Genomic DNA, 19,232 nt, shown 5'->3' on the forward strand with positions numbered 1-19,232 from the left:
GTTATTTTTAAATCCACCAAGAAAACAAGAGCCTTTCCATGATAAATAGCAGTAATCCTCTGGACAGCTTTCCTTGTACCTCACTAAATCACTAGTGGTTGACAGCAGGGTTCCTCTTGTTTACCAAGGAGAGGTGCCTACTTGTGCATTTAACCCTCCCTGGCCTCTGGTCTCCATCTTACCACATCTGTTCACAGTCTCTAAAACCCTTCTCAATTTTTAAAAAATAATTTTTCTTTTATTGATTCCAGAGAGAAGGGAAGGGAGGGAGAAAGAGAAGGAGAGAAACATTGATCTGTTGCCTCTCAAACATGCCTGGACTAGGGACCAAACCTGCAATTCAGGCATGTCCCTTGACTGTGGATCGAACCCTCAACCTTTTGGTTTGCAGGATGACGCCCAACCAACTGAGCCACACTGGCCAGGGCTCGCCCAAGGATAGGTTTTATTGATTTGAGAGAGAGAGAGAGAGAGAGAGAGAGAGAGAGAGAGAGACATCACCTGATTGCTTCCCATAAGTGCTCTGACCAGGGATGGAACCCTCAACCTAGGCATGTTCCTTGACCAGGAATCAGATCCTCAACATTTTGGTTTATGGGACGATGCTCCAACCAACTGAGCTACCCAGCCAGTGCTACCCTTCTCAGTTTTTATGGTCATCATTTGCCCCAGGCCTATCTCCCTTCATACAAGAGTCTCCTTTCTACCAGCTTCCATGACACAACAGTCTCCTGGTTCTCCTATTTCTCTGATCAGCCCTTCTTTCCCCACACTTTAAACATATCATTTATAACTTTAAACCATCATTTATAACATTTTATTGGACATCTCTTGCTTGCCAGACCCCAGCTCCTTGCCCCGTGTGGGGAGTAGCTGTTGCCCCTGGCTTCTCAGTTCATTATGTCAGTGCACAGGCTGTGGCTCTCACACGTAACCGAACCCACACCACGAACTTCCTCCACTACTATTATCATGATTTTCTTGCCTCATTTGTTCCCTCAAACTAAGCTTCTTTCCATTTTTCTAATTCAGTCTCCCTTCTACAGATGGTTACAAAAAGATCAAACCAAATTAAAGCATTTTTTAAGAGACTGCACTTTCTAAACGTACACACGGCACAGGGCTTTGGTTATCTTTGACACACGTGGCCCAGACCAGACCAGTCAGATCTCTTCCCCAGGTTTATTCTAAGTGGAACAGACCTACAAGAACCCTTTGTACATTTAATAGGGTATCTGTTCAGTCCCCTGAACACACCTGAGCTTTCCTTCTGCCATGTTATCATTCCTTCCCCTTCTGTTATTTTTTAATTTACTTAATTTTTTCCATCATCATTTATCCCCCTTCGCCCTTCCACCTCCATCAACCCCCTTCCCCTCCCCCACAATCACCACGCTCCCTCCTTTTCTACTAGTTGAAATTACATCTATCCATTACTCAAAATTTAACACAGTCAGCATTTACTCCTTAAGTTCTGTGAGCTCTCCCTTTTTCTAACTACGCCCACTACAGTGTAAGCTTGTGAATGACTGACAGGTGTTTTCCATTAATATCTTTACCTGCCACAACCCCCACCCCCCACTCAGGCACAAAGCTTTGAAGACAGGTGTGTAATAAACGTTGCCTCCTTGGTGTCAAAGAAGTATGCTTGACTGCCAGCTTTTGTATAGTATGTATTGCTTTTATTCTAACATGCATAGTTTTCACAATTCAATACTGGTGAAATCAGTGTTCATCTTATAATCATTGGCATGCTATAATTTAATTAGAAATGTTTCTTAAAGAAAAGTGGGTGGTATATAAAGTATGGGTTCATCTTACTCACATTTGATGGTGTCTTAGATTCAGTGAAATGAAGTACCATTCAAGCATCCCTGAAAATAATTATATTTATTCCTCTGTCTTCCTGCCTCAGGATGAAGTGTTCTCAACATTTCCTTAGTTCCTAATTTCTACTCCTACTGCTGTCTCCTCTTTCCCTCCTTTAACCTTCCACTGTTCCCACGCAGTCAGACCATTGCTCTGCAGTAAGGCAATGCTAATACAATGGTGTCATTCCATCATGGTCCCACATGATAAAATGCCACTTGTGGTCCTATATGTCTGCTACAGAATTGACTCCAATTAAACACATGAGCTAGTTAAAAATACATCTTTATTTTTTTAAAGTGTGAACAGACTACCATGTTATATGAGCCTCAATTTTTGAAGCCAGCATAGTCAGAGCAGTGTTAAAATTAAATAAGACAACAAAGTAATATGATATATTTAATTACAATATAATTATCATTCTTTGAGCAGTATTGTGACTTAGTATTGAGTCTCTAGAGAGCAAGGGTTTCTCAGCAAATCCAGATGCCTGTCCAACCGAATTATCCTTGTTTACACACTTTCACTCTTCATTTGTCCACGAGGCTGGGAAATCCAGTGGCCTTGGGCCAGGTAATTCCATGAAGGGGAAGCTGTCCTCACTAGCACTGGCATGGGCCACCTGCCTTGACCCCTAGTGTTTTAGAAAGATGGGGGGGTCTCTTGTCTCTCACTTCCTCTTCCCACAGCCTGGGATCCAGCCAAAGCAAGTGACCTGCTCCACCATCCCTATACTCTGGGATCCCAAACTTTCCTGCCTCTTCTCAGGCTGACTCCTTCATCTAAAGAAGCATGAATAGTACTTTCTATGATTGAGGGAATGTTCTATCAATCTGCACTGTACAATACAGCAGCCCCTAGCCATTTGTGGCTATTGAGCAGAGCACTTGAAATGTGACTAGTGCAACTGAAAGGCTAAACTTTTTATTTTATTTAACTTTCATTTAAATTTAAATAGATACATGGCTAGTGGCTGCTATATTGGATAGCATAGGTCTAGTGTATCCTTTTCTACATGTACATCTAGCATGTACATTTCTTTTTCTCCAAATCCTTAAACTCCTAGAAAATTATTAAACCTGAGAGTGGTCTTGGGGACATCTTGAACTTGTGGTTGCCCAAGGTAATCTAATTCACATTGTTCCCCATAGTCCATCACACTGAGGGTTAAGCTTCTTCAATTACACACCCTCTGGACCAGTGAGCTGGAGGCCATAGCTCAGATGAGGGCTGGTAACTAGAGATGATGAGCTGGGTCTTCACCATAAGCGATGGAGTAGTGAAGCTAGTGTCTGGGACCAGGGTCACACGAGGAGTGTACATGGGAACAGAGGAGTGGGAGAGGGCCTGTCCCCGGGGAAGGAGGAGAGAAGTGGGGATGCAGAGAGCAACTGTGCGGTCAGTCATGCTGAGGGCATGAGAGGATCAGGTAGCTACCAGCCCCTGAGTTGAAGCTTCTGGAGGCTCTGGTGTCCCTGTGTGCTCCAATCCTCAGGAACTGAGGATCCTGTCCCTGGGAGGCATGGGCTGTGGAGCAGATTCCACAGGCCAGCGCGTACCTGATTAAGGCAGGCTTATGCTCTCTTTGGTTGTACTATTTGTCTACTCTTTTTAAAAAATTTTATTTTAGAGAGAAACAGTGATTTGTTGTTCTACTTATTCATATAATCATTAGTTGATTCTTGCCCGTGCCATGACTGGAGATCAAACCTGCAACCTTAGTGCATCGGGACAACACTCCAACCAACTGAGCTACCCGGCCAGGGCTACCATTTATCTGCTCTTGACCAAAGCACCAGACACACAGACTCCAAGCAGCAAGGTGGTAGGGCCAGTGGGGAAAAGAGCAGAACTTCCTTCAGTAAGCATGAAACCTTACTGATTTAGAAGACTGTTTGTCCTAGAACAGCCTTCTAATTCCGAGTGCTGGGATTTAAAGAAAATGTCCAGTTCTCAAAACCATATCCTCTACTAATTAAAGATTCTACTACATTGACTAGCAAACACCTAAAACAGAGTTAAGGAGAATAGTCATTCACAATATACTGTAGAGTCAATAAATCAGACTGCTTTCCTAATCTGAGTTTAGCTGCATTAGAGGAAGAGTCACTAGCTTGTGGAAGTAAGGGAGAAATTACTCTAGGGTGTGGGGCAATCTGATTGGTACAGCTGGCGGGTGTCAGGGTGGGGGCGGGGCGTGGGCACAGGGATTATTCAGGACACCTGCTGGGGAAGAAGCGTAGAGAGGGAGGTAAGATGACATGTGAAATAAATTTCCGCAGCAGACCCGTGCCTCCTTCCACCCCGACCAAGTTCTGTTGGCACTAATTCTCAAGTCCCTGTCCCTCCCCAGCGCCAGGCTTATCCTACATGGAGATTCCAAGAGAGGGCAATGAGCTGGCTTCTTGAGGGCCTCACAGGAGACAGGAAATGCTTTTGTAGACAGACTAGCAGGAAAAGCACCAGCAAACAGAATGGGCGTGTGGGGTATCTAGGGGTCGAGGGCGGGAGGAGAGCTGAAGAGCTTTCTGCTAGATGTAGAATGAGCACAGGCTTAGAGGAGTTCTCCGTGAAAAGAGAATGTCTGTCTGATCATTTCCACAGCACCTGGCGCTCCATCGTTAATAAGTGGGGAGTGCTTGGGTGAATGTCCCATAATATTGCAAGATCATGCCAATTGCCAGACTCACACAGGCCAAATGATTTCCTGTCTGAATCTAAGCATTTTTCCTTCTTGGGTAGGCACTTAATCCAGTTGTATGTGTTTATAGATGTCTTATTCCTATTTTTTTATCCTAATTTCCTGTCTCCTATCCAGATTACCCCTAAGCTTGCCCTTCATTTCTCCCTTTCCTTCACAACTCAATCCTAGGCCTCATAGGGGTCTCAGAACATGTGGAAGGCATTTGAATCTTTTCCTATAGGAGATGGCTCTCATGAGCTGTTCACACACAAGGACAGGAGAAGACAATCCCAGGAAGACATGAAGTAGGGCAGCTCACAGCATGAATGAGGGGCAAACCCATGAGGTCAGGGATGCTGCTCACAGGAGTCCAGGGGCTGCTGCTCTGCCTGCTGAGGGGGGCGTGGTCAGCAGGTCCATGTGCCGGTGGCTGGCCAGGCCCCACAATGTGTAGGCCCTTTCCCAGGCATAGCCTTGGAGCCCCTAGGAAAGCACTGACCAATAAATTAAGTTGAAAAATATGTAGGAGGCAGGGAATATCACCCTGGAGTATTTGTCAATGGCATGGGTGTTCTGGAAGAGGCGAAGACCCATCTGACCCTTCAGAAGGTCCTTCTTCCTGGAGGAATTAGATTCACTGCTCAGGGCCAGGTGGACCACTATTTTGTCTTGCCTTTCTTCTTCTGTCAGAATGTGGCTTCTCGGGTACCCAGCCAAGCTGTTGGCCTCAGACTCACTGTAGCTTCCATCCAGCATCATGGTTCTCGAGTGAAGCATTCCACACGTACACGGGAACTGTGGGCGGCAAGCACAAGGGAAGGTGTCAGGCATGGTCAGGCCTTGTGAGAGGGGCAGAGGAGGTGGCCTGGGCCTAGAACAAAGCCTCAGGGCTACTAAGAACCACAGAAAGGCAAAGCTAGAAGGATCCCCAGAGATCACTTAGCCTAGATATTCACTACTCTGGCTGCAGCGTCACTGGGGAAACTCTTAAAGTGGCCACACCCATGATCCACTCTAGACTAACTTAAAGTCCACCCACGCAATTTTACTATGTAGCCAGAATCTAGAACTGCTGACTTAGTCCAAATGCCCACAATTGCAGAGGCCAAAACTAAGACACAAAGAGGCTATACAATTCTCCTGAGATCACAAGCTAGTCTCAGAGTCAGGACTTTAAACCTATACATTCTTATTCCAGTCATGGGACTCCACCTCTTTGCGCTGGGAGGCTGTTCTTCCTCTAAAGAGTGACATGTAAGGGTAAAGGGTCACGATGCCTGCAGTGTGTTTTAAATGGTTCCACTACACCAGCAGGGCTATGTTTACAGAGAGAGATCACACAGAGATGGCAAAATGTCAACGACGTTGGGTATCAGTGCAGGCACATGGTGTATATTATCCTATTTTGTTAAACTGTTTCTGCAAGTTTGAAAATGTTTATGAATTATAAGTTGGAGGGGAGGAAATGGTTTCACTTAACTTCTCCCACAATCTGAGTGAGCAAAGGAGGGCTTCTGGCTGGTGCTGCGCTGGTCACGCTGGCCAAAGGCATGCGGCCTGCCTAGCACAGCCAGCGGGCCGAAGGTGTGTTCCTCCCAACCTGCTGCCATGCATGTTTCTGACCTGGCTCTCAGCCCTCAGAGGCCCCTGTTTTTCCATTTGGGAAAGTGAGATAATGACGTTTCACAACCTGCCCCCTATTGTTATGAATCTTGAAATATTCAAATGAATATCACAAAAGAATGCAAAAATAGATGGATGATTTTAAGGGAAATTAGAATTACTTGAAGTATTCTTACACTTGAAGAAACCTTTTGTGGTTTGGGGCCTAATTTTTTAATCAGGCATGACAGTTTCATTATTGTTTCCTATGTCTCATCCCATCAGCCACAATAACTAGGTAGCACATTAACACATTCCTAGAATAGACTTACTCATGGACTTAGGGATAAAAGGTCAATAAGAGGTCATCTATTCAATTATTTGCATTTAGATGTAGTCACACCCAAACTTTGGTTAAATTGTGACATGTTGTCACTGGAGCCTTTTGTTGTCGTCATTGTTGTTAAAGGCACAGGCCTTCACTTCTTTTCCTTTCTCTAAACAGAAATTCATTCTGCTAAAATGGAAACACATTTTCTCCAAAGATTTTCAGTTAGAATCAGGAAATGTCAAAGATTATGTTCCTATGAGAAAGTAAGCAACTCCTGGCATGTTGAACAGGGCTGAATAATCAGCCTAAGCATTCGAGCTCGGGCAATGGGGGCAGACCACCCCGCCCCCCACCCCCACCTTTAACCCAAAGCAGCATGGGTCCCCCATTTGAAGCAGGGTGAGCCTAGCAGGCTCCAGTCAGCTTTGCCTTTTGCAGAGAGTGGACTTCAGGGAATATCAGAATCACCTGGGAGCTTATTAATAATGCAGATTCCAGGATGCCATCCCCAGAGACTCTGACTCAGTAGTCTGGGATGCGGTCCCAGAATCTTCATTTTTAGCATTGGGAGTTGATTCCAGGCCAGGTGTTCCTTGGCTCCTAGTTTGGGAACCTGCACTCCCCTGGGGGCCATTTTCATGGCTGTGGTTTCTCTGTGGGGCAGCAGGAGAGAAACTTTGTGCTTTCCCACCATTGTCCACCAGCAACTGCATCTTCTCTGCCTTTAAATGGCGTGTGTCCCAGCAGCAGGGGAGGGCTCTCACCTCCTGGGTGCCTGTTCTCACAGACAAGCAGCTGGGCTTGGGACCCGACTGTCTTCCCACATGTGGATTTCCCATTTCTCTTTAGTCAGTGTCATACCATCACTGGCAAAGACCAGGCCCCAACTCATGGTAACAGGTTAATGAATTGCCTAAGTACAAGTTACATTTGCAGTTAACGGTTTGTAGGCCCCTATTTGTCAGATGAAGTCTTTGTTATGTTTTTGAACAGCTCTGTACAGGGAAGTCTAACAGATTATAACTCAAAACTGTTTACATATAACCCAAAAGTCATTTGATAATGATCAATATATAGATTATTATTAATCTGAACAAATATTCAAATGCTGAAGTAAAAAAGGTTTGCATAGAATTTTAAATATAAATGTTTAAACAATCCAGCACACTTGGAGACAATGTGGAAATTTTTAACAGGTGTAACGTGAGCATTGAAAGACTTTTTGAAAAGCCAACACATCCTCTTTTCCTAGAATTTAAAATTCCCCACCCCAAGGAGCTACCAGCCACCTGGGTGGGCACAAATGCGGGACTTGCATGTCCCCTGATCGCTACACCTCTTAGGTGAATGTCCATTTTGATTAGTTCAATGACTAGCAATGATTTGGTAATGATTTGGCATTTTATTTTTTACTGTGACTAATCACAATCTAGATATGAATAGGACAGACTGACCCTCCCTGTGTCAAGGCCCGTACACATTGCCTTCGACCCCCTGTTTGCATTCTATCTCATAATACGGTGTAGCTTAGTACATTACGGTGCAGTACAGTATGGATAGCATAGTATTTCCAATGACCCTAAAGACTAAGGTCATATGTGGCTGAGTTTTTACCAAGCCCAATCACTGATAAATAAAGGAGCTTTTTATTCCAGAACTCTTGCCTTATCTGGCCATAGGATACGAAAGCATTTTCTCTAGGCATGTTCAATAATAATAGTAATACTTATGTGTGTCTAGAGCCCTACAGTTTCAGAACAACTTTGACACACTGTATTTTTCAGACCATATGAAGCACCCAGGTTTTAGATGAGGAAAATAGGGGAAAAAAAATTTGAAGCAAAAAAATGTGATAAAATATTTAATAACATAAATAACATAATATTTTACCAATGTAAATATAAACGGAACTCAAAGTAGCATTAGCAACCATTATTGCTCCCAAATTGGGGGGGAGGGGGTGAGTCTTATAGTCCGAAAAATGTGGTACTTTATTTTATGTGACCCCTACAATAACCCTGGAAGGAAGGTAGGGTGAAGATTCTTTTATACATTTTTACAGATGGGAAAACTGAGGCCCAGCATAAATGGCAGAGTTAGGCCTAAGAACCCAAGTCTTTCTGACCCTAGTCTTTGTCCAAAGACCTTTTGCCTTATGGGATCCTTTATGGAAGACGTTAGAACCTGCTCTAAAATGGATCACTCTCTGTTTGCACAAACTTCTCCCTTTTCTGCACACAGCCCCCTTTCACCCCATTCTCATCCTCCTAGCGGCCTGGACTCAGTCAAGGAAATGAAGGAAACTGTTCTCGCCTTCTCCCGCAGCTTCCGTTCCTGCCGCTCCTGCACGGTGGTCAGGTAGTTGACGGCTGCGTACTCCAGCACCGAGAGGAACACGAACACAAAGCTGACCCAGAGGTAGATGTCCACGGCCTTGATGTAGGAGACACGGGGCATGGAGGCGTTCACGCCCGTAATGATGGTGGACATGGTCAGCACCGTGTTGATACCTGCAACACCCAGCTTTTAGTTCAGCCGCTGACGGGGGTGCACAACTGCCTCCTCCCCATTTCACTAAGTTACCACGTTACGTCCGCCATCTCTTAAATCAAACAAGAAATCCCCGGATGTGTTTCCACCTTGCAGAGGTGCAAGGGTCTGCCCCACAAGCAGCCAGACTGCACTCCCGGCCAGCGGGCTGCTTGCCCCCTTTCACTGTAAGCACTTGGGACACGGGGTTTCTAGGCAGTGGCTGACAAGAGCAGCAGGGCTTCCAAAAGAACCTGTTCAAGTGTGGGATCAACACAGACTGAAGGGCTCTGCTGGAGGCATGAGCACACTCTCCCTCATCTAATCCACATTTCCAAGTCCACGAAGACTGTGGAGATTCCTGAACATCTCTCATGCTAGCTCCCTTCACACTGCCCTGCTGGTCAAATCCTCACATTTCTCAGGGCCCAAAACGATTTTGTCCAAATTTACAATACTTAGTTGTAAACATTCAGTCTGGATTCAGTGTCTGCAAAGGACGAAAACCACAAGTCACCAGGGAGTACAGCCCTTTCCTTCCCAGAAATCACGTAACATGGGCCCTACCTCCAAACTCTTAGTCTGTCTAAACAAGGCCAACAAACACGGTTTTACATTTACGGAGTAAGTTTTTGGCATTTGTGAAATTGTCTTATACATCAAAGTACTGAGCTCTAACACTGACGAGAGTGGCAGTCCATACCCCAAATAGGCTCTATCTTTGTGAGATGGTTCAAGTAGAGTTGATGTCATTTTAGCTCCCAATGGTCTTCTTAATGTAGCCCAGGAAACTGAGGGTAGCGTGGGAGTGGTGAAGACAAGAAATGGGGAATATCTGTTCCTTAAGAACTCTGAATAATGGTTTTACTTTTTCTTTACACAGAGGTCAGTTAAAAGAAAAAAACAAAACCACCCTACCACACCTTATCAAATGCTTTTACCCAGTGAAACTCGGGCAGGCACAGCTCTGCGGTCAATCCAGAAGGACACCCAGGACAGCATGACCATCAGGGTGGCGGGGAAATAAGTTTGGAGCAAGAAGAAGAAGATGTGGCGACGCAACGTGAAGTTAATGTACAGACGGTTGTACCAGCCTGGGGGACACAAGGAAGAAGCCAGTGAGTTTCCACCTGAAAGGCAGCAGCAAACTGCTACCCCACGAGCCCTGCTTTCCCTGACAGTGGTCGCCTCTTCAGCAGAAAGTTAAACACAAATGATCAATTGGCCTCATGTAATATACTTCCTTTCCAAAATCTAAAACCTCTCTCCTGTGAATAAATATCTTGCCAGTACTTAGTACATTTACTGTTTTATTCAGTATTATCTAACATCTCTTCACAGCATTTTGGGAAAAGGTAGAAATAAATTGAGGTCTAGGCTAAGTTGTTTGGTTTGTTTGTTTTTGTGGTTTTTTTGCAAGCCACACCCACATTTCCTGAGTGACTGGACCTATCTTTTTGAAGCCAATACCACTGAGGCAGGAGCCAGAAGAACTGGGCCCTTGTCACTGTCCTTATTGTGACATTGGTCAGCTCTGTCAATCTCCACATTTATCACAAAAAGAAATAGGCCATTCACATGACTCTGAAGTCTGACATCATTTCTTCTTCTGACACTCCATCTGCCATGTAGAAGTCACTCCACTGGTCTTACACAAGTCATTTACCACGTGCTCATTCCTCAGGAAAAAAAATGAGGATATAGACATTATCTATTTCATTCAGGCAACTAGAGAATCACTGATTAATGGTTGTTTAAAAAAAGGATAGAAATGTTAAGGTTTCAAATGATCCACAATATTATTACCCAACCACTGGGACCAAGATGGTGTTAAGAACAGTGTAAATGTGTACAGTGAACTGAAGCTGTGTGCACACCCCACCCCACTCCCATCTAAGCCCTGTCTTATTGGAAAACAACAGAATTCAGAGATGGTCCAGCTCTGTGCCTCAGAGCTGGGGGTACACACAATGGCTCACAACAAGACGATTTCAGGAATACAGAATACAGAATACACAAAAGCAGGGGCTTTTGTGTTTGTGTTCATTACCTTTATTATTAAAGTCATCTTCTATTTATGGCAAATGATACCAGTTTCCCATCAATGATAGTGATGTAAACTTCCTCATCAAAATAAACTACAAGAGGGGAATTGACGTTTTTAAAAAATGAGTCCATGACAGCGTAGTAGGTATGTAAGACAAACTTCACGATGGTGTTATGTAAATCGTTGAAATCTAGATTGAGTCTGATCCTTTTATACAGGACATGAGGAGACTCCCAGAGGCTTTTCTAAGACCTCGCCTGAGTCAAGATGAAGTCAGGTCAGAGCTCATGTCTCCAATACCCAGGCCAGGACTCCTCTTACATGATGTCCCTTCACTTCAGCAGTAGCCACTGAGAGCCTACCACAATAAAAAAAAAATACTAGCAAACAGCAACAAAAAGATTTCCCAGGTGCAGCCAGAGATGAGAAACATTGACTTAGAGCAGTGGTTCTCAAAGTGGTGTTTCTGGACCAGGTGCAAGAACATCCCTGGGAGCTAGGTAGAAATGCAAATTCTTGGGGCCCACACAGGGCCTACCAATGAGAAACTGTGGGGGGTGGGGCCTGGCAATCTGTGCACACCAGCTCTGAAGGACTTGTTAGAACAGATGGCTGGGCTCCACCTCCACAGTTCCAAGGTGATCCTGATGCTGCTGTTTGGAGCAGCATAGTTTGAGAACCACATTGGCTAAAAGCAGTGGTCTTTGAATTCTGATGTGCAGAAGAATCACATGTTAAACATGCAGATTCCTGGGCTCCACCACCTAAGATTCTGACTCAGTAGCTGCAGTGGTGCCCAGATATCTGCTTATTGAACACACTCTTCTGGTTGTTGGGATGCAGGTAGACCTCAGAAATGCACCAGAGAAATGCTGCTGAGGTGACAAACACCATCTGGCTGAATTGGAAAGTTAGTACTGAGTCAGGTAACAGAAGGATTGGGTCAATAGGAAAAGGCTGGAACAGTGGTAGGGTGTAGACAAGCTTGATGTGTGATTAGTGTGTAGGTTTGGAGGTTGTTTGAATGAGGCAGGAGCTTTTAGTGCAGTGGATAAACAGAAAGTGTTCTTTAAATATGACAGAAACTACTTATCAGTTTTTCATCCCATAGCCTTTGTCCAATCTCATCAGCTTAAATTGGTACCCATGAAGCAAATCATATTTTTTTCCTAGGTTTGCACGAGGCTTTTCTGAAAGGATTGAAAGCTGCTTTTATTCCATGAAAGGCTGCTCCATTATCTTTTCCCTCTGTCTAAGAAAACCAGGGAGAGTTGCCTTGGAAACACGAGGAGTGAACCAGAAGCTTTGAAAATGTACACTGCGTGTTCTACACAGAGCTCTCCTGGGTGAGCCCATAGCCCCTGAGGGATGAGATGATAAACCTGCTTGTTGGCACATAGTAAATAACAGGAGCAGAAAGAAGTTGCAGTTTAATCTGGACTCCAGAAAGGCTCAAACAGGGAACAAAACAAACAACAAACAAGCTTGTTATCCCTACATAGAAAATATCTAAGAGGAGTACACATAGTGACGATGGCAGTTTGCCTGGCCACTTACCAGCTATGAATGAGACTTCAACAAACCTTAATTCCTCCTCGTCTCAGTTTTCTCATCAGTAAACTTGGGGTAATAACATCTACATCATAGGTTTGTTGGGTGGAAATTAGTTTCATTCATATAAAGTGCTCAAAACAATGGCACATGATAAAAGTTATGTAAGAAACTCTTTTTAAATTATAGTTTATTGATTATGCTATTACAGTTGTCCTGATTTTTCCTCCTTTACCCTCCTCCACCCAGTGCTCTGCACTCCTTCAGACGATCCCCACAACTTGTTCATGCCCATGGGTCATGTGTATAAGTTCTTTGGCTACTCCATTTCCCATACTGTACTTTACATCACCATGGCTATTCTGTAACTACCCTCCCTCCATGGCTTGTAACCCACCCTCCCATCTTATAACCATCAAAACACTCTCTGTATCCATGATTCTGTCTCTGTTCTTCCTGTTTGCTTAGTTTGTTTTTTAGATTCAATTGTTGATAAATACATATTTTTGCCATTTTATTATTCATTGTTTTGATGTTCTTTTTCTTACATATCTCCCTTTAACATTTCATATAATAATGGTTTGGTGATAATGAATTCCTTTAGTTTTTTCTTGTCTGGAATGTTCTTTTTCTGCCCTTTGATCCTCAATGACAGCTTTGCTGTGTAAAACAATTTTGGCTGTAGGTCCCTACTTTTCATGACTTTGAATATTTCTTGTCAATCCTTTCTAGCCTGCAAAGTTTCTTTTGAGAAATTAGCTGACATTCTTATGGAAACTCCCCTGTAAATAACTAACTGCATTTTTCTTGCTGCTTTTAAGATTCTCTCTTTATCTTTAACCTTTGGCATTTTAATTATGATGAGTGTGGGAGTATTCCTTTTTGTATCCATCTTGTTGGGATTCTCTGTACTTCCTGGGCTTGCATGTCTATTTCCTTCACCAAATTAGGGAAGTTTTCTTTCATTATTTTTCTAAATAGATTTCCAGTTTCTTGCTCTTTCTCTTCTCTTTCTGGTACCCCATCATGGGAACATTAGACCTCTTGAAGTTGCACCAGAGGCTGCTTATACTATCCTCATTTTGGGGGATTATTTTTTCTTCTTGTTCTGGTTGGTTGTTTTTGGCTTCCTTATGTTCCAAATCATTGATTTGGTCCTTGGCTTCATCCAATCTACTGTTGTTTCCTTATAAATTGTTATTTCAGTTAGAATGGCCTTCATATCTGATTGGATCTTTCTTATGCTGTTGAGGTCCTCACAAAGTTCCTTGAGCATCCTTATAACCAGTGTTTTGAACTTTCCATCTGATAGATTGCTTACCTCCATTTTGTTTAGCTCTTTTTCTGGAGTTTTGTTCTGTTCTGTCATTTGGGCCATGTTTCTTTGTCTCCTTGTTTTAGCAATATCCCTGTGTTTGTTTCTATGTGTTAGGAAGACCTGCTTTGGCTCTGTGTCTTGGTAGTATGGCCTAATGCAGTAGGTGTCACATAGGGTCCAGTGGCACAGCTTCCTCTAGCATCCAAGCTGGGTACTCAAGGTGTACCCTCCATATAGCCTGAGTACATCCTCCTCCTGTAGTTTTGCCTTGATTGCCATTGGCAGGTCAGTGGGAGGGATCTACCCAGGCCAATCAGCTACAAGGACTCGCTATTACCACTGACCACCGACCTCTGCCCCCCAAGGAGGATCAGCTGTGCAGGGACACAGTAGTGGTGCTCTAACATGGTCTGTAGCTGCCCACTAGGCATGAAGGCTCTGGGGTTACCTGGGTGGTGCAGGGCAAGGTCAGCACCCCCATCTTTGTTTTGCCTGAGATCACCCTGCCTGAGCTATAAGGCAAACTGAGATGGCTGCTACTTGTGCTGGGCTTGGAGATTCCCAGGTGAAGCCAAACTATGAATCTAGGCTGGCTGTTGCTGGTGCTGGGCCTGGGGTTCCCTGGGGCTGGCTGTTACTTGTTTGAGAAGATTTAGGAAGTTGTAAAGCATAAGCCAAGAGCAGTCATTCATATGGAAAAGCAGCTTCAGTAGACGTGTTAACAGGGTAGGGCAGAGTCCCTGGGGACCTCCAATGTGGGGCAAAAAGTGTCAGCCAGGCTAACAAAGTCTCAGATATGGCACCAGCTTGCCAGCTTTGTGGCTTTGTGGCTTTGTAGGGGGAGGGTTCAGAATAGGGACAATGGCCTCTGCTCACCTTGATACCAGACACTTCAATTTCTCCCTGTGTGCCACTGGTGCCTTTCAAGCTGCTACCCTGGTGTTGGAGCTCAGAGAGAGTGAGTCTGAGTATGTGAGTCCATGTGTGTGGGTTCTTTAAGAGGAATTGCTTTGGGTTCTGACAGTTTTCTTCTACTGACTCAATCCCTACTGGTTTTTGCAGACAGAAGTTGTGGAACTTGTCTTTCTGGCACTGGAACCCTGGGCTGGGGCATCTGGTATGGGGCTGGGGCTCCTCACTCCCAAGATATCCCTCCTGAATTTTTTTTAAAGATTTTATTTATTTATTTTTAGGGAGGGAAGGAAGGGGGGAGGGGAGAGAGAGAGAGAGAGAGAGACATCAATGTGCGATTGCTGGGGGTTATGGCCTGCAACCCAGGAATGTACCCTGGCTGGGAATCGAACCTGAGACACTTTGGTTCCCAGCCCGCGCTCCTGAATTTTTATCTACCACACAAGGGTGCAGGGCCACGCCATTTCACATCTGCACCCCTCCAACCAATCTGGATGGATGTGGTTTTTTTAATTCTGTACTTGTCAGACTTACATTCAATTTGATTTATGATGGTTCTAGGTGATGATTGTTCTATATCTTAGTTGTAACTTTGATGTGGTTGTACAAAGAGGTAAGCTGTGTCTGCCTATGTCACCATCTTGATCAGAAGTCCCCAAGAAACTCTTAATAATGGTTTTATAAAGAGAATTTATTTGAACTTTCCAAGAATAGATGAGAGAAGAGAATTGTGTGGCAATACATATCAGAATGAAAGACAAGAGAGGGATGAGGTTGAGTACTCTAGGCATAAAGCGAAGCAGGCTTGGGCTGTCTCACCACCAATATAACTTTGGCTGGACTAGCTTTTTTACAGTTTTTGATGTTGTGAACAGAGGGGTGTGGATGAGGGCGAGTGAATGAGGAGATGGTGGCCATGCAGGGGAAGACAGTAGCACAAAATCTTCCCATGGGAGGGCCTGGGCTTCTCAGCACTGGGACAAAGGGTAATGAAGTGAGAAGTCATCCAGGGTCCCACTGCTACTGCAGAGACTGAATTGTGTCCCCTAGAAAAATATGTTGAAGTCCTAACTCTCAATACCTGTGAACAGGGCTTGATTTTGAAATAGGGTCTTTGCACATGTAATCAAGGTAAGATGAGATCTTAAGGTAATCAAGGTAAGATGAGTCCATAAGATTGGATTAGATGGACCATAATCCGATGACTGATGCCCTTGGAGAAGAGGGAAATTTGGACATAGATACACAAAGACAACACCATGTGAAGACACACAGACATAGGAAGAAGGTGTGTGACCAGGGACATAGACTGGAGTGATGCAGCAACCACTAGTACTAATAAGAGGCAAGGAAGGAGTCTTCCCTCGAGCCTTCAGAAGGAGCAAGCACCCAGTTTGTGGTATTTCGTTATGATAGTCCTGAGAGATTAATACACGAATGAATGCTGAGATTAGAGAAGAGCTGACAAATGCATCCTCTCGAAACCAAACATGGCCCAGGATGCATGAAAATGTTACACTGGCATTAAAAATGCACCTATAGATCTAAATATATTTATAAATACATTGCCTTGGAAAGCTACCCATCCATATCATTAAGTTGAATGAATCAGCTTACAGGTCAGCATGTAAAATATACCCCTACTTTCAGGAAATTACATAATCAAGGTAAGATGTCTGCAAGGGTGTTTGTTAAATTGCTAGGAATGATTACATCTGGCATTGGGATTTCAGAGGGCAGCAACTTTTTTACTCTCTGCTTTTAAGTGCTGTTTCTGTTTTGGAGAACTATGAATTATTTTAATAAGAAGAATGTATTTTCCTTAGGAGGATAAAGGTTAAAGCTGAAGAAAAAGTCTACTGTTTTCTTTCCTATTTGAATCAGACTGCACAAAAATTAGCTGCCAGGCCACTTTGTAAGGTATATGATTGTCTAACCACTATGCTGTACGCCTGACAACTAACACAGAATAATATTGAATGTAAACTGTGATTGAAAATAAATTTTAAAAAGAAACACATACACACACACACAAAGTTAGCTACCGGTGCTGCTATAGAAGGCCAGTCTGGACGTGGTGTGAAATTTCTGAATTAGAAACTGAGACAAGGAGATCTTCTCATCTGTTTTCAGGGATTCGTCCCCATTCTTCCAATAGAGCATCAGATCTTCATCTGTATATGCATCTTTGGGGAGACAAAAATAAGTTAATTTGACTCTTTTGCTTCTGAGGCAGGGTGAGGCAACAGGGAAATTCTACACCAGCCCAAGAGTAAACAGCTCTTAATACTGGCAGGCAGCACTCAGTCTCGTGGTTACTAAATGGCACAGATATTGGAGAGGGAGTAGGGCAAAGATTTGTCATTAAGCATACTGATACTCACAGCTTTCCAGCTCCAAAGAACAGGTCTGGGAGTCCAAGGGAAAGTGGGTGAAGTCCATGTTGCACATGGCAGTGACCGTAATCCTAGAAAACACACACACATTGGCTCCTGCAGTGTGTTATTGGCTTCTACGCTTGCTCAGAGTAAGGAGAATATGGACCCAAACAGAGCAGCTGCCTCCTCATGTCTATTTCAGAAGTTTGGAAACCTAGGTATCTAAGTTACAGAACCTTAACTTTTGTCTTTCTGAAGGAGATATTATGGTGTTCTGCCCATATCCTAGCTACTGAGGGTGTTGGCTGCTAATGGCTCACATCCGCACACTTCTCTCATCATTGCTCTCCACCAGCCTCCCCCGGAGATACCTGGAAGATTATGCCCCCTCCCTATGCCCCACCCAAGGTATTAGCATCTAATTTGGTGAACTGTACCAGCAGGCCAAGGAGATGTGAATAAGACTGATCATTCTAGTTAGCCCAGAAGCCAACCTGCAACAATATTCAAGAAACAGTACCTCTTTTTAAGAAATCTGTATTACCAGTAAGCTGTCATTTACAAACTCTCAGGGGTGGAAGTTACCTAGAAGATTATTGCCTCCCTCAATTCATTCAGGCCTATCTAGTCTCCTAGCCCAGGCTCGAGATCCCTAACAACAGGGAAGTCACCAGCTCCTAGGGTGGCCATTTCATCTTAGAGAGTTCCCATAGGCATCAGAAGGCTTGTACCACCCCATGTGGCCCACAGACTCAACCACAAGGACAAATTCTTCAGGGCTAAAGAGGCTAAGCACACCTATCAGGACGGCACTGGGGGAAGAAACCATAGGCCCACAGGCAGTTACCTCATGCTGTAGAGCACATGCCCATCTGGGAACACCCTCAGCATGATGTTATCCGTGGTGGTGTCATGGGTGAATGACCTTTTAGAGTGAACAAAGAAGATGTCAGGGACCCAGATCTTCTTTATCAAGCGGCCATCAAAGGTCATGCTTTTGTTGCTGGTGCTGGAGAAGGACAGCCTCTCATCCTTCCAGTAGTGCCGCAGGTACAGGGTCATGGTGAAGTCCTGTGGGAGAAATGTCTCAGAGAGCTTCCTTCCTTACAGAAATTCAGTCTGAAAACTCTCACCTCCCGATCTCCTCCAAGTGTGGTTCATCTGACCACTCACATCATTTTCGGAGTGTGTTCAAAGTGTAAAGTGCTGGGCCTTTCTCCCAGAGGCTGAATCAGAAAGCATAGGGCAGGGCCCAGGGATCTGCACTGAACCAACTCCCCAGATTATTTTTACCCATGAAGCTTCAGAATCCCTGCTTTAGCTCCGGCTTGGCCCACCCAGCACAGCCTGCACCGAGGCAGCCCCACTAGCCCCTGCCTCTCACAGCTTAGCCTCAAGACCCCTACACTCCGGGCTATCCCACCAAGGGCACTGCATACCATGTCCACCTCCGAGATGCTGTCCAGGCTCTCCACCTGCACATCCACACCCACGGGGATGGCAGGGCCTGCAGAAGAGCAAAGACAGCTGGTTAAGGCACAATGCTCTCCACCACCAGGCTGGGAGACAGCCCCTGCCCCCTTCCCAGGGGAGCTTGACTGGAACAGGGGTGGGGCAGTGGTTTCAATTCTATGAACATTTTCTTGCTACTTCCTGACATGTTGGGTGCCTGAGTTTTCTCCACGAGGGCAGAGACCGTGTCTGCCTCATGTGCCTTTCCTGGGCGCAGGCAGATGTTTATCCATGCTTGTCGCATGAGTCAAAGATCTGGATTGCTACCTTCTCATCCCAGGACCATCTCTGCAGGCTGGAGCTACTAATGTTGCTCCAAAGCACCTCCTGTGACACCTAAAAGGAGGCCCACGAGCGTCTGATGTGGGGGTGGGGTGTCTGCACGGCCAGGGTAGGGTCCATTCAGTCATTCAAACTCTACCTGCAGAATACCTAACAAAGAGCTGGGGTCCTGCCCTCTGGGAGCCTCTGACATGGTGGGAGATGAGATCTTCTCTGTG

At 44.7% G+C, this 19,232-nt stretch overlaps 1 protein-coding gene across 1 annotated transcript in view; it reads right to left on the reverse strand.

Moving 5' to 3' along the window:
• Positions 1–2,137: 2,137 nt before the first annotated feature.
• Positions 2,138–19,232, reverse strand: part of GABRR2 (gamma-aminobutyric acid type A receptor subunit rho2) — a 33,920-nt gene continuing 16,825 nt past the window's right edge. The window contains exons 3-9 of the mRNA XM_028509893.2: positions 18,660–18,727; positions 18,068–18,291; positions 17,227–17,309; positions 16,888–17,028; positions 9,956–10,108; positions 8,799–8,995; positions 2,138–5,347 (exon numbers count right to left, since the gene is read on the reverse strand). Coding sequence (XP_028365694.1) covers positions 5,036–5,347; positions 8,799–8,995; positions 9,956–10,108; positions 16,888–17,028; positions 17,227–17,309; positions 18,068–18,291; positions 18,660–18,727 — 1,178 coding nt within the window. The 3' untranslated portion in view covers positions 2,138–5,035. The remainder of the gene's footprint in view (positions 5,348–8,798; positions 8,996–9,955; positions 10,109–16,887; positions 17,029–17,226; positions 17,310–18,067; positions 18,292–18,659; positions 18,728–19,232) is intronic.

Source organism: Phyllostomus discolor, chromosome 4 (assembly GCF_004126475.2).
Source record: "Phyllostomus discolor isolate MPI-MPIP mPhyDis1 chromosome 4, mPhyDis1.pri.v3, whole genome shotgun sequence".
NCBI lineage: Eukaryota > Metazoa > Chordata > Mammalia > Chiroptera > Phyllostomidae > Phyllostomus > Phyllostomus discolor.